Source organism: Opisthocomus hoazin, chromosome 12, assembly GCF_030867145.1.
Source record: "Opisthocomus hoazin isolate bOpiHoa1 chromosome 12, bOpiHoa1.hap1, whole genome shotgun sequence".
Taxonomy (NCBI): domain Eukaryota; kingdom Metazoa; phylum Chordata; class Aves; order Opisthocomiformes; family Opisthocomidae; genus Opisthocomus; species Opisthocomus hoazin.
Window position 1 is genome coordinate 22,972,542 of NC_134425.1, and position 23,135 is coordinate 22,995,676.

At 44.7% G+C, this 23,135-nt stretch overlaps 1 protein-coding gene across 1 annotated transcript in view; it reads right to left on the bottom strand.

Annotated features, from left to right (window-relative positions):
• Window positions 1-102: 102 nt before the first annotated feature.
• The window catches only part of GLG1 (golgi glycoprotein 1), an 85,105-nt gene continuing 62,072 nt past the window's right edge, over window positions 103-23,135 (bottom strand). The window contains exons 9-26 of the mRNA XM_075434141.1: window positions 20,456-20,577; window positions 19,696-19,797; window positions 18,288-18,441; window positions 16,523-16,660; window positions 15,597-15,683; window positions 14,641-14,703; window positions 13,863-13,976; window positions 13,379-13,467; window positions 12,374-12,491; window positions 11,291-11,383; window positions 10,609-10,746; window positions 9,966-10,089; window positions 9,466-9,608; window positions 9,163-9,264; window positions 8,405-8,512; window positions 7,660-7,780; window positions 5,664-5,770; window positions 103-5,187 (exon numbers count right to left, since the gene is read on the bottom strand). Of these exons, the coding sequence (XP_075290256.1) occupies window positions 5,020-5,187; window positions 5,664-5,770; window positions 7,660-7,780; window positions 8,405-8,512; window positions 9,163-9,264; window positions 9,466-9,608; window positions 9,966-10,089; window positions 10,609-10,746; window positions 11,291-11,383; window positions 12,374-12,491; window positions 13,379-13,467; window positions 13,863-13,976; window positions 14,641-14,703; window positions 15,597-15,683; window positions 16,523-16,660; window positions 18,288-18,441; window positions 19,696-19,797; window positions 20,456-20,577 (2,091 nt within the window). The 3' untranslated portion in view covers window positions 103-5,019. The remainder of the gene's footprint in view (window positions 5,188-5,663; window positions 5,771-7,659; window positions 7,781-8,404; window positions 8,513-9,162; window positions 9,265-9,465; window positions 9,609-9,965; window positions 10,090-10,608; window positions 10,747-11,290; window positions 11,384-12,373; window positions 12,492-13,378; window positions 13,468-13,862; window positions 13,977-14,640; window positions 14,704-15,596; window positions 15,684-16,522; window positions 16,661-18,287; window positions 18,442-19,695; window positions 19,798-20,455; window positions 20,578-23,135) is intronic.

Here is a 23,135-nt window from a genome sequence, read left to right on the forward strand (position 1 = left end):
GCCGGCCAATCCCCGGCGCGGCCGGCGGGCGGGCGGGACCAGGCACGGCCCCGCCCCTCGCCCCGCCTCCCGGGCCAGCCCTAAGAAATTAACTACAACAAGTAAAAACCTGCAGACTCTTTTTATTAAATTCTCCCATTTCATCTGTACAGAAAAAAAAACCAAACAATGCACATTATTATGTTCAGAATCTCGGTAACGTCTCGAAATTACACAGCGTGGGGACGTGAAAACCAACCACACCACGGCGGGGAGCGGCCGGCCTTCGCACACGGACGGGGAAAACCATTTACAGAAATAAAAAACATCTCGTTAATGTCACATTTAAAGATAAAAAATGGGAAATAAAGAGAGAGACTAAGTTCCAACAGCTTCTGCGGTACAGCAGGACCGCGCTGGGGCTGCTCTGTGCCCTGCGGGGGGGGGGCCGGGGGTGCTGGGTGCCCCCTCACCTCCCCACGCCAACACCAGCCACCGCATCCCAGCGCCCTGTGCGGCACCAGGCAGCGGTCTCACCCTCCCCTTCTCCCCTGGTTCTGCACTCCCCCAGGCGACAGTGACTCGGGCACCTCCACTCCGCCAGTACTGGGGGCAGCGATCCGCCCAGGCAGGGATCGCTCGCTCTCGGTCAGCGACGGAACAAAACCCGGGCGTCACGGAGGAGAAAGCGGCAACGCGGTACTGCTCGTCCCCGTCCCACCCAGGAGCTCGGCGGAGGGGACGCAGAATTCCGCCCGTGCCATTCGGGTCCCCTGGAAGCTCGCAAGCTGACAGGTCTGGCCTCCGAGCAGGGAGGCTGCACAGCAATCGGTACCTGGGAGCTGCCGCCAAGATTCCAGACCCCACAGGGAGGAACGCACTTCTGCACAGACCGACACTACCACTGCTCGAGGCCACGGAGCCGCGGCTTAAAGACGGACAGAAGTGCAAGGTGAAATGTTCCTGTTTCATACCACACTCATGCACTCACACACACACCTCAAAACTACCTTTTTCTTTTAAACAAAACTGATAAAGTAAAAAAAAAAAAAAAAAAAGTACTACAGTCATCTTTCCACTACATAATAACGTTGTGTTTTAACTGCAGTCGCCATCCGAGACAGACACGACTCCTCTCCGATCCCTCCGGCTTGCCGTGTGTCTCCCCGCGGTGCCCACCCGCAGCTGGTTTCGCTACTTTGAGACTTTCGCTCCTCTCCGCTATTTCTCACACAACGCGCTTACTCTGTGTTCCTCCAGAACAGGACTGATTCTATGTGCGTGGATTTTAAAGTCTCAGATTCGTGGTGAAATGCTTAAACTAAGCTACAGGACTGACTGAGCTTCGCGAGGGCTGTCCCAGCCCTTCGCAGGGACACAGACACGGGGGTACTCGGATTGCTGCACGGTACCTGCAGTGCCCGGCATCCTGTTCCTACCCACACCAGTTACGCCAGCAGCCTGAACGACAGAGACAAGGCAGGAGAATCCCAAGCTGAAACTCAGCAAAAGGACTAGATTAGAGCCACCAGGTAAACAATAAATAAGCTTATTAAGGTCAACAAGAACGAACGCTAACAGGCTAGCAGGAGTGAAGTCCCCAGGTGCACATCACACACAGTGCCCCTTCCTCACCTCACCTGGTCCCCCTTCCTCACCTCACCTGTGCTGTCATTTTGGAAACACAACTCTAACCCTCGCAGCAGCAGGGTGGAAACGGAGAGCTGCAGGCCTTGCTAGGCTCCAGCCATCCACCCCTTCCAGCCAGCCCCGGGAGCATCAGCACATCGAGACCGAGCTCTCTGCGAGCGGGCAGCCTCCTCCACCGACGCACGAGGGTTGCAAAGAGGCAGGGGGACCCCAGGTTTTGCCAAGCCAATGCTCTTCTGTTGGCTGATCGCAGCTACTCTTAGCACAGTCAACCAGATCAGAGAAGTTAAAAAGGCCTCCTCAAGCTCAAGGTAACAACACTGTTTCTCACAACCGTTTCTTTCTTTCCCCGCACTGGAGAACAGTTACCTGCAGGCAAGAGGTTGTGTTGGCAACAGCACAAGCAGGTTATTTTCGGAAGAGTACTTGCGTGGGCCTCTGTGCTTTTGAGACCTCTAGATTTTTAGGTATACGTGAAAAGGAGGAGGGTGTTTCAAGACTGGCACTGGTAGATTTCTAGCCATGAAAAAAGAAAATCTGGTCATCAGCAGTGGGAGAAGGCTCCATCTTAAGATGCAGGTAGAGCGTGATGCTTCATGATAAAATGGCCTGGACCCTTTTGACCAGTGTTCCACCTTTAAAAGGTGGGTCTTTGCCCTTAGAGTGACAAAGGACATCCGAGGGGATCACGCAGAAATTTCTTTAGTATATTGCTTTTGCTTCAAAGGGCCTCCAGACACACACCTACCACACCATCGCAGAGCACTCGCACTGCAACCAGATTGCCAGGTGAGCCTGCTGACCATCAGAAACATCACCTACCGTCAACCACCACCAATGTAGAGCACAGACTCCTAACGCAGCGCTCCAGGCACACCTGCCGTAACCTCCTCCAAATTAAAAAGAAAAGTAACAGAAGTCACCTTCAGAGCTAAACAGGACTCACATTCAGAACTATGGCTAAAAACCTACAATTTTCACTGCAATGTCTTTTGGAATTTAGTGGAAGATGCTATTTCTAGACAATAAACCATCTAATTAGGCTTTTCAAGCTAATCAGGTTACAAAATGCCATTTCAAAAAGTCACAACAGTTTAAAAAAAGCCCTCCAACAGCAATTTAATTACGCCTCATAGACATTTCGAGAAGCAGGACTCATGCCAAGCAAGTAAGGCTGCTCCGAGATGCCACTTCCCATGCCGGCGGCTCTGCGAACACACCCATTCCTACAGCAGTAATTTCATCACTCTGTCAGGTGAAATGAGATACACTTAGAACCACCAAACTGACATTCGTGGTGTTTTACACCTGTGCTACCTAAGAGACTCAATCAACCATTCCTCTTCTGCTCCACTTCGCGTTGACAGAGAGCCAGTTCAGCTCCGCGAGCGCCAGGGAAGAGGGGTGAAAGAATTCGAGCTTAATTCCCGTTCTAGCTAACCACTTCACCGCAATCCTACCATGCACTCATTCTCCACTGAACCCTCGCTGCTCAGACATTCTCTACTGCTCGCCTTGGGTTTGTAATACTTTGATATCAAACCAGAAGTGTTTGTGGAAGACTCACTAGCACAGCAAGTCTAAAAGTGTGCCGCTAACAGTTTGCTGTCCATCCTCAGCACGGGATGAAGGGACATCGGCAAAAGCTTCAGCTGCAACAAAAGCTCACAGTATTTTGTACATGCCATTCTGTACACACAGCAGCATCAGAATCAGCTGGTCCGCACCCCAAAGTGTCTCAAAATCACCTCCACTGTTCTTCTAGAGAACACTGGGGAGAGCTGGAAGTGTCAGGTCTTACCTAGCAGTGCACTAAGGGGGAAAATAAAGCTATGGTTCAAGCATCAGCCGAAGGTGGACAGTTCCAGGCACATGATTTTTACTGCCGCACACGCAGGCAAGCACACCTGAAAGGGGAATGACGGATACCCTACTGCACACATGGACTCTCGGGCAGTCGCTTCTGGATTTCACCAAGACACTCGATGTTTCAGCCAAAGCATGTGGCTTAGGGCCTCCAGGCCTCCTCCTACTTGAGGAACAAAGTTGATGGTAAGAAGCAGCCACAATTCGTGGTGCAGCTTTCCTACACCACCTTCTTTGGGCTCTCGGATATGAGTACCATGCTCTGGGAGCGTAACTACACACAGCATGAGCGCACACACTGATGGTGCAATGTCAAGGCTACGTCCCTTAAAGCTCTGCATTTCATACGCCATCATCCTCCCATCCACTCCTGCTTGGCCTTCTGGACCAGCCCCTGGGTCCTGCATTCCAGAAAACGCCAGTTGCTATCCCTTATCAATTGTAGTTGTGGAAATGAAAAACACTCTTCAGTGCTACCATTCAAACCATTACAACCCAGACGGGCCAGTTACAAACCACTGCACTAGCCCACAAGGAACAGTTTTACAGATAAGAGCATGTTGAGTTTTCAGTCGTGTTCTGCGTCCCTGACAAAGCACAGCATCATCAGCGCGTCAATACCATCTGTAGATAATTCGGAATGGTAATAGCTTAGCAGCAGCAAAATCAAATAAAAGGAGTGTTAGAACTTTATGGCACTGTCGCTAACAAAGTTGACCGAGTTAACTGCTCAGGGCACTTCCGGCCTGCTGACGGCAGCGCACACCTCACATCTACACACCGTGTCTTTAACCTACTCCAACACAAGTTGTACAGCTCGCGTGAGTATTTGATCCCAGTCAGTATTTTATTCTGTCTTGTGAGTGGCAGAGGAAGAAAGGGAGGACATCTTTTCAGCCAAAAAAATCCACAGTCACAAAAGCAGGATATTCACTAGAAGATGACAGCAGTGCCTGGTGTCCTTAGGTTGTCCAAGACTATGCTCTGAAGATGCTTTACATAAGATGAGCAAGATGTCCAAAACAAGGCCAACTGTGGTGTAAGATGCAATTTACCCTTTAATTTCCTGCCTCAATTTCACCCAGCCACAGAGGATGCCTAGATTTCAGTACGAACCGTTACCTAAATCATATAGTTGGTATGCAGATATATGTCTTTCTTTAAAAATTTACTTAAAAACTGCTTGAGCTGCAGGTCATATCAGTCTGATCTGGAGAGTGAAGGCAGTTCCAACAGTACAACAGAGACTTGTCTACAGGCAGGTAAACGAGAGTCTGCTAACAAAGGGGTAACAAAAGCTGCTGGCTGGGCTGCCAATGTTGCACACAAACTTTCATAGGATGGCGATGCTGTGGATGAGATCCAGGATGGGAAAACTGAGCCAACACCTGCTGCTGTTCTAATTTTTTTTTTTTTTTCCTTTTTTAATTCTCCTCTCACAAGAGGGGGTGGGTAGACTATACAGAGGAGGGCTGTACAAAACTGGGCACTGGGCAGGCATTTCTTCAGCAGGCAATCCAGGCTCTACCTGTCCTTGAGCTCTCTTGTCACCCGCTTGGTGATGCGTCCACACATCAGGCCGATGAGGAAGAGTACACAGATGCCGACTGTGATCACAGATAGTATGTAGTTCTTGGACGGAGAGGTCATAACTTGCATGGCAAGGTCAGAAAACCCTTCTGCTGGGGCAACCTGGAGGGAAGAAGGGAACAAATGAGCCAAGTTGCACTTTCCATGCGACTCTCAGCCTTGCCACTGATCAGGTTTGGTATCTGGTACTGCTATTGCCTCCTGTCATCGTCAGACTTGGCCTGAACCACAAACAAGCGGGCCTGCAACGGTTCATCTGAAGGAACCACTGCTCAGGAGACAGCTTTGTAACAGGGACTTCTGCTGACCCTATTTCATTCCTTCTTTACAGGAGGCCAAGGCCTGCGTGCACAAAAGACAGTTTGCTTCTGCACTGTTGAGGATGCATCCCAGGCACTGAGAGAGTAAGGCATACAAGTTCAAAAAACGAGACCTGATTTCAATTTTTCTGGACCAAATTCAAAATGCAAAACTTCAGAGACAAGAATCTCATTACAGTTGAAGTTTTTCATAAATAGCTTACAACAGAAAAATCCAATGCAAAAAAAAATAAAAAAGGAAATCCTTGACATATTCACCTTTGCGGCATAGCTCCACATTTCAATACGATCATTAAGGCGTTTCTTGCATTCAGGCTGCAACCTCACACGCTTGTCTTCCAGAGCTTCCATTAAGCACGACATTTCTGTAAGCACAGAAGATGGTGTTACAAAATAGAAACAGTGGCTTCAACAACATCCTTTGGAAAGGGACACTTCAATTCTGCTAAAGGCTGGTAGTCACAGAGCTTTCTAAACAGACTAGCCAGCCTGGTCTACTCTACACAAAGCCCTGTTGTACCCTTGAACCTAGCCATTTCACTACGATTCATGATTAATATTGCATTTTGAGGCGCAAGGAATTTTGACTTCCAAAACCAAATGACAGTACATACCAAAGATGTAATTAATGTGATTTACACAAGATTTTAATAAAGTCTTATAAATTTGCACCTTCAGTGAGCTGTATTCTGAACACTGTGCCACAACCCTTGAGAGAACACTAAGATCAAACACACCTCAGGAAGAAACACACTGTGTCTCCTTAGGCTTGTTAGGAAATTTCTTTTCATCAACAAAATGTTTTGGAAAGGTGTAACTACCAAAACTTTCACACAGCCCTGTGCAAAGGAAATGAAATCACAACGTTCCGGGTGGCTACGGAGCCATTTGGCTAAGTCGTAAGCTGTTTTATATGCTCATATGAGACACTGACACAACAGTTTGCATTTTGTACTTATGCTGCCTTATTTGAATAATCCCTAATTGGATGTTTTCTGCTTTTCAGTGAAGAGTTATTTTGTTCATAGCAAACAGGCTGTAAAGTTTAAACTAACTCCAGCCTTTTTACACAGAAATGTCAGTTCAAATGGTCAGAGGCAGATCCCTCCCTAAGCTAGAGACTTCTGCATACCTGCAGTGCAGACACATCAAAACACCCATCAAAAGAATTAAGACAAAACAGGAATAAATACAGCATATCCAGAATTTCAGACAGGCATTCAGTAACCAGCATGAAAGATAATCATCAGGAAAATACCTGGCTGCTACTTTTAACACTAGATGAGCCCAGAAAGATGGGAAAGTTCACAACATTTTTCCTCCCCAATAATCTTCCTTAAACAGCCACACATATTTTCCAGCTAGCTAATGTAATAGCAGTAAACAAAGTAAAAGAGCTTGACCTCAAACAGGAAAAAAATGGGTTATGAAATAAATAAATTATGTTTCAAGCGGTCTGAACCTGCCAAACTCAGGTCTTGGGGGGACTTCGAACAGGTGATGAGGTCTCAAAGCCTTTAGGATCTATGTGAACTTAGAAAAAGTAGCAAATATTACCTACCCCTCTCATATCGGAGAAGAAAAAAATGGTGTACTTATGCAGAGAAAAAAAAAAAGAGGTTCAAAGGACTTCAGGTTAATTTTGTCTGTCAGAAATACTGAAACGAAGCCGACCATGGACAATGACTCACACAAAGAAAGACAGACCAAGGGAATCGGTTAAGAATGAATCTTGTGAAACCAGATTGATTTGCTTCTGTAAGAGAAGCAGCTTAGTTCCAGGGAAGCCTCTGCTACAGTCTGGTATCAGATTGTCGTAAGCAAGCTTGGGAGCTGTATCCTTTGTGAAGCTCAGACAGGGTGGGAGCTAAACCTCACTGAACAATGAATCTGGGTACTTCGTGTGTATTAAGAGCTTGTTTTCACCAGGATTTAACTCAGAAAGGATTTTATAGAAGGGTTACGGATCTGGTATCACACAATGTCAGTAATCATACGAATGATGGGACATAAAATACACTCGTTAAATTCGCAGATACGGCTGCAAGGATGTTGTATCAGGACTGAAGAACTGGTCCTGCCTTGGACACTAGGAAGGACTTCTTGATGCCCATCTTCTAGCAGCATCTACCACCCCTGCAGTTGTTCCACCTTATTACCTGCACAGGACTGGTGGAAATATCTTCTACGTAAGAAAATTCAGCTAAAGGCCCTCAGGACTGAGAGGTTACAGGAGTAAAGCACAAGCACTTACGGCGTCCTCTCCCTGGTGGAATGGCAGCACAGTGGTGTTTGATGTCTAGGGCACAGGCTGTGTGGAGCACTGGGTCAACAAATATATCTGCTTTGCTTTCTTTTAGCATGTTGAGCACTTCCTGGGGAGGGAGAAATTACAAATACGTCTCAAAAAAAAGGAGCGAATAGAACTCGTACTGCTCAATGCTTCTGAAAGGTGCATCATCTTTTAAATCCAGGATCATGAAACAATCCCACCATTCACTGGATGAGGGTACGAATGCTGTTTAGGCTGGATTCAACGTCCTGGTTTAGAACAGTTACCATAGTTATGTTCATTAAAATACCCATATTAATCTAAGATACAAAGTCAATAGACCACAGTTACTTCAATTAGAACTGAAATAAGGTGCCATAGCCATGGGGACCACTCATACAGCCCTTGATCATAGCCAACACCTAGGCCATACCCAGCACTCGGGAAGCCCGAAATGGAGACAGCAACAGCAAACAGATTAGTAACAAGAAACTTTGGCCACCGTAATCAAGAAAGGATCCAAGCCTGGAATTGCAAAGGAGGAACTGTCGGCACAATTTTCACGGGCAAATTGAAGCCAGATTGAATTGCTGCAGGCCAGAACTCAGATGGGTAAAGAAATTTGCTTCACACTAGCTAGAACATGGCCTGGGCTGTGATCTGGAAAAATGGCCAACTTCTGCAGGATGGGATGCCTTTCAGAGCACGTTCAACTTATTTCCGTTACCTTCTTGCACATTTCAGTTTTTATTTTTAGCAGATTCACTTTCAGACATTCTTCCACCTGCCCAGTCTGCTCCTGAGCTGCTGCTTCTTCTGCACACAAGCTGGAAATCTATTTTGAAAGAGGGATTTTAACATCAGTAGTTCACAACAATTATTCTGCCTTTTAGCACATTTATATCTCGGTACATTAGTTCATCACAGGATGCAGCTAGAGAACACGTGATGAGATGCTTTGCTTCCCAGAACCCCAAAGCCAAAGGCAGCCTGGCTCATGCAAAATGCATATCCTTTGAAACCCAACAGCAAGAAGTCAATATTGCTGTACTGAGAGGAGAGCAGGGAGAAAAACGGCACAGAAATATTGTTACGATATGAAATGAGCAATATTTGAGACATGCCTGATTCGGTTATCAAAAGTGAAAGTTTAAAATCTGATTGTATTCCAGTTAAGGCTGACAAGAGCAGAGAACTAGCACACTTTTTTTTTTTTACAACAGGAAAGCAGTCTTTTTCCATAGTCGTGAGTACTGATGAGATTCCAGATGAAAATATGAACTTCATATCAGCACTGAACAGAAAACCATAATTCTTGAACATTGGACAAAAATCACAAGCAGAGAACCTGACCAGCCAGCAGCAGTTCAAAGGGGGGGTTTGTTTGTTTTAATTATCAAGATGGTTCATGTTTTGAGCAACAAAATCTGTTTCGTGAAGGGAGTTTTGATCCTGAAAATGTAGCTGCGGAGCTACTTCTCCTACCTCTTCAGAACAGTGCATCTGGAGCTGGGGATCCAGCCGATAATCAAGAGCCGATTCCTGGATGATTACTCGAATCTGGTCCTCGCAGTCTGGAGAGAGACGCTATTAAGCGGAGAAAGTCATTAACCCACTCAACGACCTTTATTTTCATAAATCAATCACCTCACCTTGCATTTTAAGCTGTGTATTCTGTAATACTTGGATAGGAGCATAGCAACTCGTTTACGTACAGCCTGTTACAGACACTGAGGACACCACAAGCCCAGTAGAGCTTCTCGTTTGCGTGCACCCAGCTCTACTCACCTGGTCTGCGTATTTCAACTTCAGGCATGAGATGACTTGCCCTTCCAACTCTGTATCATCCTTGGCCCTGTTCAGGATATTTTGGCAGAATTTTGGTATGTCTGCTTTGCACGCCTTCCTGAGCACTGGATTTAAGCGGTAATCTAACCGGGAAAGATGACAGAACTTCATCAGAGTACACATCTCTTCAGACTACAGAACGTAACACTCCAAAAGAGCTTTGAACAAAATTTCCCGGGTGACATTGTACCACCAATGAATCTAGTTTTTGGGGAAAAAAAGTGTTTTTTCACAACAGAAATTTAATTTGTGAGGTAAGAGTTTCAGCATTAAAGTGGATCAAGTAACGCATGCTGACCCTCAAGAGAACTTGACTGAACAAAGCCAGTGTACGTGCTGACAGCCATGAAGGAGAATAAAACAAAGCACATATTCCTTCAGCCATGCAGACCGCTCAACAGCTCAGACAGGTAAGTTCAGTTTTGCTCAGACAAGGATACCTGTGTTCTGCGTAATCTGGCGCTTGGTAATCATTTGCTTGCATTTCGGATCCATCACTTCACTGTTCTTGTTTTGTTTCAAACACTGCAACATATTTTTCGAGTCTGCCTCTGGACAAAACCGCTGCAAAAAAAAAAACCAAACCCCCTCAAGTTTCATCACTAAGCACTTGAAAAAAACCCTAACTTTATCTATGGAAGAGAATAATCACCTGCCCAACGCAAATGTATACAGACACACTCCCTAGGCCCAGCACGTCCTACTAAAAACACCAGTGGTACTCTCTAAATTGACTACGGGCACGAGCATCTCTGCTGATGGACCGAGCACTAAGCCGCACAGCCTTGGCTGGCTTCTAGGCACTGGTTTGTGTTGGCGGTACCAAAAGCAATTTGCCAATTTGCCTTTATTCTCTATTCTTCAGTCACAGCACGCTTTGCAAGATGAATCTGGAAGAAGTAAAGACGAAAGAGAAGAGCCCTGAAGAAACCTCAGCCCGATTCAGAGTTAAGAAACAGATTACTTTACAAAAAAACAATCACACTTCTGAAACAACACAGCAGTCTCATTATAAGCCTTTATGGGAAGCTCAGAGTTCTTGCATTCCAGCCTCACCCTCTTAAACCAGCACACTACCATTACCTTGATCATCTGCTTGCAGACTCTCATGAGAGTGTAGTCCAGTTCTGGATCCATCATCTCCGTCTCCTGCAGTTTAAACACCTTCTGGTGGCACCGGGTACTCAATTGCTTCTTGATTTCTTTCAGGCATTCAATAATCTACAACGCAGTAATACAACGGTAACAGACACGCGGTCGATACGATTCTGTCACACGCAGCTCCAAACGCTCAGCTATGGGTTCCCCTAATGGCTGTCGTCACCTGATCTGTGCAGTTAAGTTCCCAATGCCTAGATTTTATCAAAAGTCATTACCAATGCTTAATTCCAGGACTTGCTTTAAGCTCATCTTTTCTCAAAGATTTAATGAGACAGAGAGGGTCACCTGGACTTACCCCAAAACCCCAAACCTCATCTTGCAGACATTACACCTAAGAAATCTTTAGCAACGTTTGCAGTAACCAGCTACTAATACCTTAAAACCAGCGTTAACTGAAGAATGAAGTGCTCACAGCTTTGTGGTCACCCAGTATTAACGCTTGTGAACCAGTGAAAAAAAAAAAAGTTCTAAAATACTGTCAAAAGACTTCAGTTGGTATCAAAATGAAAAACTAAAGCTACACTCACAGGGAAAAAGCGTTCTTCAAAATTTTTCTGAAATGAAAGTACAAATTAAATTGTAAATTATTAATAAAATCCATTACCTGAGCATTGCCATAGGGCACGTTTTGGCAGTAATTCTTGATGTCACTTTTACAAGCCTCATACAGTTCTGGTTCAAGTCTGATATCCTCGGTCTGCAGGATAAATTACAACATGAACTTGTAAGTAGGACTCTAAAGAGACTATTTTGCTTTGTTAACAGATTAACAGGAGCCCTTGACTCCCAAAAAGCAAGCAACTCTCACAGGCAGGTCACTCCCTGGGAATTTAAGGGTCTCGGGTGTGAGAAGTGGTGTTAGTGGGAAATCAACTTTGCAAATCCATGCAGTAGATCAGCTGGCTTTTTACACTCAAGAAAGGGTTTAAAGCAAATTTTAGAGCTGACAAGTTGTTTCCACTGCTCCTCCTAGAAAGGCATCAACACAAATGCCCAAGACAACGAGAATCTCTTCACAGGAAAGCTAAAGGACTATTAATAGCCACCCATCCAGTGGGTGACGTGGAAGACGTGAATGAAGTTTCCCGCTTTTATCAATGCCTGGTATTTGAATCCTTCCATACAACGGCAAGCGTGTCTGTCTCTCCTCATATAGGCTTAGGGTGAAGCTTTTACACTCAATATCTACTGGACAAAGACCTTAAGAGCTGATCGCTGCAAGCACAGCAGCAGGAAGCCAAGCGGCAGCCTTGCCTACCAGAACAAATACTACTCCTGTTTATCCACTGAGCAACTCAGAGCAGCTGGAGTCGAGTTGCTTCATCTGTGCTTGTTTCCTCAGTCTGTAAAATGAAGCTTTTATTCTCTCTTCGAGGACTTCAAGGACATCAGCATGTGTAGCACGTTGCTATCTAACACTAAACATAATCACTTCTAGCTGAAATTCCAAAGAGCATTTAGCTTGCCTTAGCCTTCATGTGACAATATTTAAGGCATTAAAGCACACAATCATCACTTTCACCGTGAAGGGCAACTGAGCCTCGTGTTGCAAGAAGAGTGGAAAAAATAAACTAGATACATCTTACAAGGAAGCTTCCTTTTTTTGCTAGGGTGGTCAAACCAGGAAGCTTTAACTGAAGGACCTCGCTAGAAGAGTGGGCAGACCACAAGTTTCATGCATGTTTACCATCTCTAGCTCCTCAACACGCAGCTGTTTGCGGCACTTCAGAGAGACTCTGTGCTCCTTGGCATCCTGCAACGTATCATTGCGCACAGTTGTGCTCAAACATATCACTACATCCACCCTGCAGAAAAGAAAACAGCTTTTTACTCGCAGGCCCTTCACTTCGACCAGTCAAGACTGGTGTTGGATCACCACATCAGAGAGACCGACCCCAAGAATCCAAACATAACATGAAGTCCTTGTGCATCTACGCTCACTTTTAGCCTGGGTACAGCTCTACGTCAAGTAACCGGATCACAATTAAAACCTAAATCTGATGCTATCTAATTGGAGGCTAGATCAGCAGCCAGGAAGATCTTAAAAATCTCCCCACGCCCCTGCCCAGCAAGGCCTCTGCTTTTAAGTCACGTGAGCACTTTAGAAAAGCGTTACTTAATCTCAGAAACAGATGAAGGTGAATACCTACACGGCATTGCAAGCAATCCCTTTGTATTATGGCAAGGGCATTTACATCATAAAATGCAAATAATCTCACTATCCATGAACAAGACTGACCTTGTGTGTAATTTAGCCTTACATCCTTGCAGTAGGCCACTAAAAAAAACCCCTTATACTGAAATGAATAAACCAGCTAAAACAAGTGGGATATCCTCCCCTCCCAGATCAGCAACTGGAACAACGGTAGCCTGCATCTTCAAAGACGATAAATCTAGCATGGATATAAAACACCCTGGGACATGCAGTCCACTAATTGTAATCATTAGCTATTTTCAGAGCAAGAAAAATAAAGGAGGACAGGCTTGTAGGCAAGAGTAAAGCAGAAGTAATTTTAAAGAGGCAGGCAATGCCTCTACCTTAAGCATCTGCAGAATGCAGTCACTAAGGGAAAACACGCAAAACAATCAGCCTTTAAAGGAAGTCCAGCGTTTTCTGTCCCACCATGAAATATCCTGTAACTTTATCACATATTTATACCATCAGATTGCTGTTTGGTCAGGTGCTACATACTTTTTTTTGATGTTGGGGCAAAGTTTCAGCACGTCCTCCTTGCAAGCCATTTTGAACTTGTATGAGAACCTAAAATCTTTCATTTGAACCTGCAAGAGAGAAATAAGGGAAAAAAAAACCACGACTTTGGTCAGCTGAAGAAAAAAAAAAAAAAAGGAGAAAATACTGCCCAAAAGAACACTTGTTGAATCATACACTCAACAAACGCTTTTGTCCACAACTTCTTAACGTGGAAAGAAGGGGGACGCTGCGCTGCTGAAGAAGTTGGGACCCTATCTACCATATGCCAGGAGGAAGGAGGGCCTGAAAAGAAATCAACTCCAGAAGTGACCGTATATGACCACGTGTGCAAGTCTGAATTCACAAGAGCCCTTTAAATACAGCGGGAAATCAATCTCAAAGGAGGGGTTTAATAATTAGCTAATTCCTGTCAACACCCTCCACCAACAGAATGAGCTTCCACTGATAGCAAAGTGCTGCTTACCAGCTGGAAATGAGTAACTCCGATTGCACATTTTTCATTCATTTCCTTCTGGTGTTTGTTCTGTATTAGGCACTCCATCAGGTCCCCCGAATCAATCTGGTTATCCGCAACCTCCTGCAGAAGAGATGGAAGGCTTAAAAACGAGCTTCTCTTACAAGCCATGATTTTTATGCTCCTTTAGCCCAGCGTGACCAGGAAATCATGGAATTTGCAGTCCCACTCTATTGTGAGCTTACACTCACCATTAACTGACCCCATGAGAGTTGTACCATGCAAAGTATTTACAGATGCAGTCCAGAAAAGAATCATCTCTGGTACATGCACGCGTTTGACTCGGGAGAAGATACTGCAGAGCCTCCATGCTTACATGAAGTACTACAGTTTGGTGCCCAGATTGCTATGTCACTACTCAATCCCAGAGCAATGTCAGGAGTTATCTCAGCAATGCTGAGCAGCTGCACCGCGTGGAGTGGCTAGACACGCTGCTTGTGGGCACAGGGGATGGAAAAACATTTCCTTGTTAACCCACTGTAAAGGGTGATTTTTCCAGTTACAGGGCTTTTATATGCTTGGGCTCTAACAACAGCAGAAGTGCTAGATGGAACTAAGAATTTATGTTTTAGAGTGGTTTTTTTAATTAAGAGACTTTCGTAACGGCTTACATTTGATTTTACTTTTGAAGTGTGGCAAGTACACCAAGAACTAACACCAAAAACCTCTAACCTTTCCCACAGAGTGTTTTTTCCCTGAAGATATCACATGATTACGGAATACTCACATGACAGTACGTCTGGATAATGGGCTCACACGCTCTCATCAGCAAGGCTTCAATCTGAATGTCCTGCAGAAAACACACAATCTTTCATTTTCACAGTGAACGAACAAGAAAAAAGGCGCTGAAAAAAACCTGTGATAACAAGTCAAACTCAACCCAGTTTACAGGGTTCTGAATGACACAATCCAGACAGCTTTGCCCTTCAGTTCTAGAAATCCTAGGGTTCACTCTCGCTAACGACGTGGCAAATGCAAGACAAGCCTTCCAGCTTAAGGGAAGAGCTTGGTCTCCACAGAAACTCACTGCTTAGGCATTTCAGCCAACCTTCTCCGAACCGGATGCTACAGCACTAGAAATCATCTTACATCTATGCAGGAATTAAAGATTAATGATAGTTCTGAGCAAACAATTTTATAACTACTGGATGGAAGCTTTCCCTAGGGCACAATGTGCATTTTAGGAGATACAGGGAACAGTTTGGGGCAAGACAGTCAAATATGCAGCTTCATAAAATAAGTAAAGCTTCTGACCTCACTGAAAACCTCTCATGATGCACCTGGCAGTTGCTTCTTGCAAAATTCTTGGGACAGGGGAGGGAAGCTGCAATATGGTACTCAAAACTACTTGCACGCAAGACTGAAAAATGAAGTCCTAAGACATACCTTGACTTGTACTAAAGGCAACTGGGTTACCTGTCCAAGAAGTCCTAGCTTTAGTACCATAACCAATTTTAAGTAGGAGAAATGTCGTCACCAGACTAAAATCCTGAACCATTGCTCAATTCTCTTCCCCAAGAACCCCACATGAAAAACATTGTACAGGGTAGAACAGATGGTCTCTACTGGATCCCAGAGAGCTGCATTTCTCCAGCTACCCAAACCCCATTTTTTTTTCATCGCTATCAAAATGACATGCTTAACTAGACATGCTCAACTACTCCCAGGCTGAAAACTGCTCACCTCGGACTCCAGCTCAGTGAGGTTGCCCACTATGTCCCTGCAATCGGACACCAAATCGTCCAGATGGTCCTGAAGGCATTCCAGCTCCTACAAAACCAGACATTTTAGCGTGTGACCCAAGAACCGAATTTGAAAATTCAGGCTTGAAATATTGTAACACACATGAAAATGTCCTCCTCCTTGTAAAGTCCTAAGTCTCATTTCATCCCACTCCTCTGCTGCCACTCCCAGAACACGTACATGTAGTAGTGATTGAGAATGTTGTCCAGGACATTAACCACTTGTTCTCAAAAGCTGCATAATACGTATTCACTCCTGGAACATCACACATAATTTGCCCTTCTCACAACCTTAACGAGAGATTAATTACACAAACTACAACCTATGATTGGCACTTCAAAAAAACAATGGTGTATGCCCTACTGCATCTGCTGTGGAACAGCTCCGACCCTACAGTTATGCTAGGGCACAGCAATTTAACATGAAAGTGCTTGTTGAAACTTTGTTAAGTAGCAGCAGATGTTAGTTCAGTTCTGTATAAACACAGGAAGCACGTCAGTATTTGCCAAATGGAAATGGGATAAAGTTTATGCGGGAAATGTCAAGCTTGTAATAGAATATTACAAGCAAGAGGCAAGGTGGGGCGGGGCTGCTTCATTAAAGTCCTTGTTGTTAACCATGCCCTTCCCCCTTCTCATTCCACTACATACTTAAACCTACTGAAGCCATGCAGGAGGCGCAAAGCTTCTTCGTGTTACCTCTGTCTCTCAGTCGAGTGTAGATTATGTTTCAAACCGGACGTGATTTTAATATATTCTCAGCTATAAAGAGACAGCTAACAAGAAGATGTCCCTTTATCCCCTTTTTCCGCCCTTCCCACCCCTCCAGCTTTGCAAATGAATTAGCAGCTTTACTGTGCACAGTACCTGCCCTGTCTCCGTCTTTTCACTGCACCACTTCCCCAAGTCAATCATGCACTTGTCCTGCAGGGCTGGGTCCAGCTTCACATCCATGGCACGCTGATGGAGGATTCTCTGCACCTCTGCTCGGCACTCTCGCGATAGCTGCAAAGAGCGTTTAGCATACAGGGTCTCTAAATCCACACCATGCAAACACAGTGCTGTCAGGTAAGGTACTGAGAGCAACCTCGAACGCCATCAGCCCTCCCAGGATGCACAGAAGTCATCCTGTACTGCTCAGCACGAGCTGGCTGGGCCCCCCCCAGTGATCCAGGCTCCAAAAGAGTTCAGAGCTGTGTCATTTAGTTTGGATGGAGGCTCCTTTCATTCCACTAGAATGAATATATTCTTAGAACTTCACTTTGCTTTTGAAATGAGATGTCAAAGTAGGTCCCTAGACTATCTGCTGCACTGGCAAAGTGAAAATAGCCCATGCCCTCAATACCAGAAGAGAAGCCCAGAACAAGGTAATACAGTCCAGCTGTAATTTCTTTTCAGCAATCCCCACTGCAGCACATCAGTGCCAGCACTTGCAAGCCCAAGGAAGAAACAAACCGTAGAAAATCAAGGGATACTGGTATGGTGGCTTGTCAGACCTAAAATACACCAATTGAAGCTTAGAACTTCATAAGTTTACAAATTCAAACCACTGGAAGTTACCCAGCATTTTGTGCACAGCACTGGAAAAAAGTGCAGATCTCGCCTCCAACGAACTGGCTTTCAAACACTGAATTTCAAAACGACAGCTGCTCCCTTAGCCTACTTTCCACACAAAAAATACATTTTAAACCTTTTCTTTCTCTGATAGATTATTTGCAGGGTGGCTATTGATTCCTTTGGTCAGCACTAGCACAAAATGGAATTAAAAACTCTCAACTCAGCAGACTAAGAAACTGCATCAAAAAAAATTATTCCTAAAAGAGAGATGCTTTCAATCAATACTTGACCTCTGCCAAAAAACACCTTTTAAATCAATCTGCAGAAATTAATTTTTAAGCCAGGCCATTGTGGAAACCCATCAACTCCTGGGGCTGTGCACACTACAGTGCCAAAAGAAACAGAACCGACTACCCAGCTGCTTTTGAGGGAGTGATTTTATAGGCACGAGAAGGCAGCAAACTTGAGAAGAGAAGCTCTGAACCAAACAAATGTCCTTACGCTGGATCTCCCGACTGCAGGGCAGCAAGTCAGATCCCTGCCGTCTGCTTTACAGACAACATAACCACATTTACCTGTACAATATGCTCTGAAGAACTGAAAGGATGCTTTATATCAGTAGGAAGAATTTAGCGGAGCATAATCTCAAGCTGTACTCAAATCAGAACTTCAATAGAAACAGCCTAGGAAAGCTGGGCTTGGAACTCCTTTTTGCATAAAATCAATTTTGCAGCTATGCCAGCTATCTGCAAGGAATCACATTCCTCTTTGGAGAGACAAGCGGGAGGACTGGCACTGTGTCTAAACAGATACACGAGAGTTGTTGTCAGCACACAGTTCCCCCTGCGGGCAACTGTCACATCGTGACGGGGCTATTTTGCCTTACCAGAAAAACAGCACAGACCTTTGAGGCACATTTGAGGAGGTGCTGGGCATCCGAAGTAGCGCAAGTACCACCTATGGTTAATGCTTTTGCAAGTTCTCGCAGTTTTAGCACAGCGTGTCTAACTTCCATACGTACATAGAACTGTTCCATCCCAGATCAAAGAGCAGTAAGCTGCGCTCCAGCACTTACCCTCCTCCCTTGCTCCTCTGTGCGGTACGCGTGCCTGTACAAGCAGGAGAAAACAGCCCCTGGAGGCATCAGCTCACTCGTCTCATTCCAGCCATGGGTATGGCAGAGGCGCGAGGCATCTCCCTGACACTTGCGGTAAAGGACTGTATCCAATCTGCAAACAGAGAAGTTATTACTAGCACTTTATTCAAACCTTTAACGTTTTTCATATTCTGAAATTTTGAGGCAGAAAAACCTACTTCAAGTTTCACAGGCCACCAGCTCATTCAGCAGCAGTGCCTAACCAACCGAACCAACAGGTGGTAAAACGTCTGTCACTCAGCTTGGAATCAGCTCCCTAACCTTGCAAAAATACATGAAGATCTTTAATTACAGATTAAATCTTCAACGCTTCTCGAAGCACCTCCCATTCCCTTCGTCAGCATGCCAGCCAAATGCTGACACATGAGAAAAATCCTCTCCTTGACGTCCTCGAGCAGCAGAGAGGCAGGGACACACCATGCTTCACTTGTATAGTATCTTACATGTACTTTGTGCTGCTGCCATTTTGAAACGTCGGCTCTGGATCCGAGCTAACTGAAGACTCAGCGTCAAGAAAACTGCAAGTGCAGGTATCTTAAGACGACATCTAATTACATTAAAGCTAAGCGAGATATTGCCAACTTTCCAAAACGGAAACTTCAGATTTCTACACCACTTTCGAAGGCAAACATCAAGTGATATCAATGGACACAATTACACAGGTTACAATGAAAGCAGTATGAAAACCATTTCCAGTCTGTGTGTCTGTGCTAGTCAAACAGTTAACAGTTTGTAAGCCAGTTTTAGTCATGTTTATCAAATTTATATTGTCCTCATCTTAACCCACACAGACACAAGGGGCTCTATACATGTTTAAAACAAAGCACTGCCATCTTTGGATGAGAAAGTAGGAAAAGCAGTGCTCCAAAAGGAATTACATCTGCTCTACAGGCTGGAACCACACCTACAGAATTTGAAAAAAGGCAGAAATGGAAGCAAGGAGCCTCTCACTCCGTGGTTCTTTGTTATACTTTGTAGCTTAGTTTTCTTAACTCCCATATTGTAGCACCTGGAGCAGATAAAACTGGCTGCTGCCTTGCACAGAAAGCGACATTCAGTGTGGCCGGAGAGACTTCTTTTAATTAAAGACACATTGCATTTCCGAGCTCAAACTTGAGATGCTTTTCAAGGTTGCATCATTTTTAAGCAAGTACCTGATTTAAGTGGGCACCACACTTACTTTTTCTAAGCAGCTTTTGCTTCCACTCTTCTCAGCAGGCATTCATGCCCTACAGACCTGGTATGCTTAAAAGTCCTCTTTTACTAACGCATACAAACACTAAATACAAGCATCAAGCAAGGATAAATCTTCTTTTACAGTACTCACTTCCAATCACGAGATATAAAATACTGGAGCTCCAGGAGCCTATGCTCACAGTCCTCTACCATCTTCTCAGTGTACAAGTGCTCCATCAGGCATGACAGAATCCTACAAAGAGAAGAAAAACATTAGGCAACAGACTGTTCTAATCACGCTGAGCTTCCTTGGAACAGTGTTGCCAAATCAGTCTTTCCAATGGACCACAGAGAAGACGTTCAAACCCAGTGAAGATCTTTCTCTTCCTTCAAAAAGATTACAGCTAAAACAACTGCATACCACATTTGTACCCTCATAAATTCCATTGTTTTAGTTATCTCTGCAAGTCTGCTACACAACAAAATCATAAGGAACATTTTATATAAGATCTGGCTTGGGAGACAATGTATCTCAGACCTGAAGATAAAGGAGACATTTGTCTCTCCAGTACGGGTTTGCTTAACTGGCCTTTCAAGGCTCATTACTTTTCTTTGTGATCTTGCTGAAGACTGATGTAGTAAGAGAAATTAGCACATCAAACGTTACAAATGTAATCAAAGCGCCTGAGATAGCTACGTCCTTCACCACTGCTAAACCAGCTCTGTTATAAAAATACTGGCCTGCTTATATGCCAAGAATGAAGACAGAGCTCGGTTCACACCTCAACCTTCCATGAATCACTAGTCTGGAGTCCCATTTCTGGACAGGTATTAGTATTTATACTGGTCAGCCACACAACCAGCATGGATGCCCAACAGAAACAAAACCCAGCTGTAACAGAGCCACGTACATCGGGTCTCCAGAGCGTATGTGCTTGCAGGCAGTCTGTATCACCGATTCACACGCCTCGTTCAACGCTCGGTCAATGCGGTAATCTGCACCAGGGTCAGTCTCTTGAATCAGGGTTTGAAGCTGGAAGAAAGAAATTGGGGACAGGAAAACCAAATTACAATGATCAAAACGAGAGCGCTTGCAACCTCCCAGCATGGCAATTCTACGTCAGTAACAACACCACCAGGTATGACCTCTGCTCTACGGTTGCTTAAGTGCTTGTGCTGCCAACTCAATTGCCAGATGTGGGAGTCCACCGCTGCTGAACCCTAATTATCCTTATGATGTAGCCCTGGAACATCAGATGAGACTAGTCGCACGCTGAAGGTCACCTGTAAACCTGGACCACTTACGTACCGACCTACAGAACTGGTAAAATATAAATACTGTATTTTGGACCCAGCTTATGCTTTGGTGGCAACTTCATCTCATAAGGGTGATGATACCAAACACGCAAATTTGTCGTATTTTCATGAAGACTGTCTACAACTGAAACTCAAATCAATGTTTAAAGACCAATTGCTTAACTACAACAAAAGCTTAAAATAGTTTTTGAAGTGCCTGGAGAGGACAGAAGTTTTATTGAAATACAGAATAAAATGTCCTGTTCAGCTGTCCCATGAAGTAGCATTTCCTCAGGGATGCCTGCTCAGGCTTTTGGAAGCCAGGGTAACCACAGTTTGGTCTACAGTACATAATTTATTATTATTCACATACATATAAAAATATAAAAGCAGGGCACCAGGTGTTATCTACTTAAGAGAAGTCATGGTATAAGTGAAAGATGAAAACAAAAGCTTTCCAAAGATTTCGAGCCCAGGCGTGCCAACTTGAAGCTGTGATACCCCAGCACTCCCTCTGTGTCTTCTAAATACTTTCAACTGTCCTCGGTAAATACAGTATGAACAGTTTCATCAAGTCTTGTCTTCTTGTGAAACAGTTATTCTGATTAAAGCTTCAGAAAAATAACCGTCTTTTATTCATAACCAAACATAAGTGAGCATCTACAGCACTAAGTTTCAAAATCAGATCCAGACACAGTTCATGGCATCTGAACATGAATTTGGGAGGTGTCTGCTGGGCCAGGGGAAAGGAATTTGGGTAATTCTCAAGCTCACTTAACCTACAGTTTTGGGGAGAAAGGTACTTTCTGGGCCGTGACTCAGCCCATGATCCCCAAGCCCCTCTTGATTTCCCACCAAGCTGTATTTCCATAGACTGATGCACGGCAGATCGGCATCATCATTCAACAGGCAAACATTTTCAGCAGACAAATTTGGAGCAATAAAAAAAAAAAAAGAGCTTGCTTAGCAGGCAACTGCACACCGACATCAAATGGTCCACGCTGTTAACATCATGACACTTCTTAATGATTTTTGTCACTGGCCCTCAGCCCAACTAAATCAAAAGCACAGTTACAATTTTCTCCTCCATCTTTCAAAGCCTGCACCTAAACACCACCCAGGAATCCTTCAGGGGCAAAGCCCTCACATCACAAAACATGGAGAAGAAAAAAGCATCAGAGAACCGGAGAAAATAGAAGCTAGCGCTAGTTATCTAATAGGAAACTTGTAATCAAGAGCACAGACCACAGACTGCCTAGGAGGAATGCAGGATTTCCTGCGACTCGCTCTTGGCCTGAATTAATTCTGCCGAGTCTCAGCTCCTAAGGAATGCAGGCAGCTCGGACAAGCGCTGCCTAGCAGGCACAAGCTGCCGATTAAAAAATTCTTGGGATGTTTTCACTAAAAAAATAATCATAACAAGAAACACTTTATACGACTCTGACAGTGGTCAAACAGAAGCCGATACAGGATTCAGTCCATAACAGGGAGCTGCACCTTAATCAGTGGAAGTGAGAAGTGGGAAGTCCTTCACAAAATTCCTCGGAGTCAACGGAAGAAGGAGAAGAATACGGTCGTTCTGCTGCCATGTACACACGCACCCAGCCCGCAAGGACGGGCACTCTGCACGTAAAGTGCAGAGCTCACTGTGTCAGATGTTTATACATAAAAAGGGATCAAGTATGATTACTGGAATTACTCCCTCAAGGACAAATGGATAAATAGAACCTGAAATCTGACACTCTCTTACGCACATTAAACAAACTCACCCAAGTACTATATAGGCAGGATTCCTCCTCAGGTCTCGGTTTAAGTGCTATTTGGGTTGCTATTAAGTGGCAGAGGACAAAGCGCTCGGGGTATGACAGCGCAGAAGCACCAGATCACTCCCCAGTCTCCCGGTCCCGGTTCGGGCACTGCTGCAGGATTCCCAGTCCTGATTCTCAGCCACGCACAAGATGTGCAGCAGTGAGCCAGCTGCCCTGACTGCAGGGGCAAGGGAATAATTTGGCATCAGTAATAAAAGTGAAGGTTTTATAGGATTTTCCTGCCTCCCACAACAAACCCCTCCAGCTGAAAAGCAGCTGGATGACCTTTATAATCCTCCAAACTTTTATCCTGATGTGGAACTAAATTAACAATTAACTACCGAGCTATCAGCTGTATTAGAAACCGAAAGCAGAAATTTCTGCCCTTTTAGCAAGGATTATGGTTTTACCTGCTTAAGAGACTGAACAGTAAAAACAAAGATGAGACTGGAGCAACATGAAGGTCACTTATTTGGAAACCGTTTCT